Raw genomic sequence first — 2135 nt, 5'->3', positions numbered from 1 at the left:
GGCCATTGGGACGCTGTCCCAGTTGTGTTGAGCTGGACGCCGTCCCAAACTTTGGACGCCGTCCCATATTTCTGAGCTGGACGCCCTCCAGGATTCTGGACGCCGTCCAGATGCACTGCCCTAAATTTTTTTTTTTTTTGGTACGCGTTTTGAGTTTATGAAGTCGGGTTGTTACAATAAAATCGTGTCAAATTTACTTTCTAGAAGACTTCAAAGAATTAATAAAAAAACTATTTCCACCCGAATTTATATATGGCCCGTTATTTAGTGTTTTTTAACGATGTCCGTTTCGCGTATAGTTAGTCCCGTTGAGTTCATCAGATTTTTTCGAGTTGAACGGTGGCCTCAGAAAAATTTAACTCGCACCGAGCGAGAAGATAGGGCCCGTTATAAATTCAGGTAGAATTAGTTTCTTTTATTTTAATAAAATTATATATTTACACTTTCTACCCTGAAAATGTGTAAACTTGAGGGGTCGTTGTGTAAATTGAGGGGAAGTTGATTCACAAGGTTATAAGCCCGGAACAGAGTGCCTTTATGAAGGGATGGTTTATATTAGATGGTATCTTAGTCGCAAACGAATTGATCGACGAGGTAAAAAGAAAAAAGAAAAAGTCCATAATTTTCAAAGCGGACTTTGAAAAAGCATTTGATAGTGTCAATTGGGATTTCTTGATCAAAGTGTTAGAAAGAATGGGCTCCGGTTCCAAGTGGCGAAATTGGATTAAAGCTTGCATATCCTCGGCCACTGTTTCGGTTTTAGTAAATGGTTCTCAAACCGAAGAATTCTCTCTTCATAGAGGGATTCGCCAAGGCGACCCGCTTTCACCGTATTTGTTTATTATTGTTGCGAAAGGTCTTAACGCTATGATTAAACAAGCTACTCATGTCAAACCTTTTTAAAGGAATATATGTTGGAAATAATGCAGTAACAATTTCACATTTGCAATACGCCGATGACACTATTCTATTTGGGTATTGGAGTAAGAAGAATGTAAAGTATTGTTTCAAAATTCTTAAATGTTTTGAAATCTTTTCCGGATTAAAAGTTAATTTCACAAAAAGTTGTTTATACGGTATTGGGATACAAAATGCGGTGGTGGAAAATATGGCAAGCTATTGTGGGTGCCAAGTTGACAATCTTCCATTCCTTTACCTCGGGTTGCCTAAAGGTAAGAAAATGAATACCATTCGTGATTGGGATTCTTACAGAGAAAAGTTCCATTCAAGGCTCGCAAATTGGAAAGTAAAAACGATGTTGTTCGGAGGTCGTCTCACGCTCATTAAATCGGTTCTTTCAAGTTTGCCATTGTACGCCTTCTCCCTATTCCATGCTCCTTCATGTGTCATTAACAAGCTCGAAGGTTTGCGTCGTAACTTTTTTGGGGCGGGACGGGGGATATGTCAAAAATATCGTGGGTCAAATGGTAATCGATTCTCTCCCCTATGAGGAAGGAGGTCTTAATATTGGTTCCCTTAATGCTAAAAATTTAGCCTTGTTGGAAAAATGGTGGTGGCGGTTTCATAACGAAAAAAAGTCTCTTTGGGTCAAAGTCATATCTAGTCTATATGGGCAGGGCGGGGGATTGGGTGATCAACTTCATAATGGTCGTTCGGGTATGGGAATTACTTAAAAATATTTGTAAAGTTGGCATATATATTGATAAGCATGATATATTGTTTACTAATTCATTTGTGAGGATGGTTTGTAAAGGTGATCATACGCTTTTTTAGCATGACAAATGGCTAGGGAATCAGCCTCTCTGTGATAGACTTGGTAGATTATACAAACTTGATTCAAACAGAGATGTATTGGTAGCAGAGAGGATCATGAACACTATTGCAGATTATGTCTTCAACTGGCAATGGACGCGTATTCCAACTGGTCGCACACTCGATGAATTGGAGTAACTTAGTTCTCTGATCAAAAGTTTCAATTTCGGCGTCGGGGAATCTGATAAATGGACCTGGAATTTACAATCAAACGGTTTATTCTCTTCTAATACGCTTACTAAACTCATCGACTCAAAATTGTTGGCTCATCCGAAACATTATGTCAGAACAGTTCGCCTCAATATTCTCCCGAAAAAACTGGAACTTTTTATTTGGAGAGTCAAGCAATGAAGGATACCGGT

At 38.9% G+C, this 2135-nt stretch overlaps 1 protein-coding gene across 1 annotated transcript; it reads left to right on the top strand.

Annotated features, from left to right (window-relative positions):
- Window positions 1-886: 886 nt before the first annotated feature.
- On the top strand, window positions 887-1911 carry LOC139889900 (uncharacterized). The gene is made up of 2 exons (XM_071872813.1): window positions 887-1364; window positions 1751-1911. The coding sequence occupies exons 1-2, from the start codon at window positions 887-889 to the stop codon at window positions 1909-1911; spliced, it is 639 nt and encodes a 212-aa protein (XP_071728914.1).
- Window positions 1912-2135: the final 224 nt, after the last annotated feature.

Source organism: Rutidosis leptorrhynchoides, chromosome 1 (genome assembly GCF_046630445.1).
Source record: "Rutidosis leptorrhynchoides isolate AG116_Rl617_1_P2 chromosome 1, CSIRO_AGI_Rlap_v1, whole genome shotgun sequence".
NCBI lineage: Eukaryota > Viridiplantae > Streptophyta > Magnoliopsida > Asterales > Asteraceae > Rutidosis > Rutidosis leptorrhynchoides.
Note: the sequence above shows the minus strand (reverse complement) of the source record. Positions and strands in the feature narration are given on the sequence as shown.

Excerpts from the sequence above, each read along its gene's own strand:
- LOC139889900 (XM_071872813.1), top strand. The coding sequence starts at position 887 with ATGTCAAACCTTTTTAAAGGAATATATGTTGGAAATAATGCAGTAACA. Across the intron at positions 1,365-1,750 it reads TGTCATTAACAAGCTCGAAG|GGAATCAGCCTCTCTGTGAT; the intron begins GTTTGCGTCGTA and ends ACAAATGGCTAG.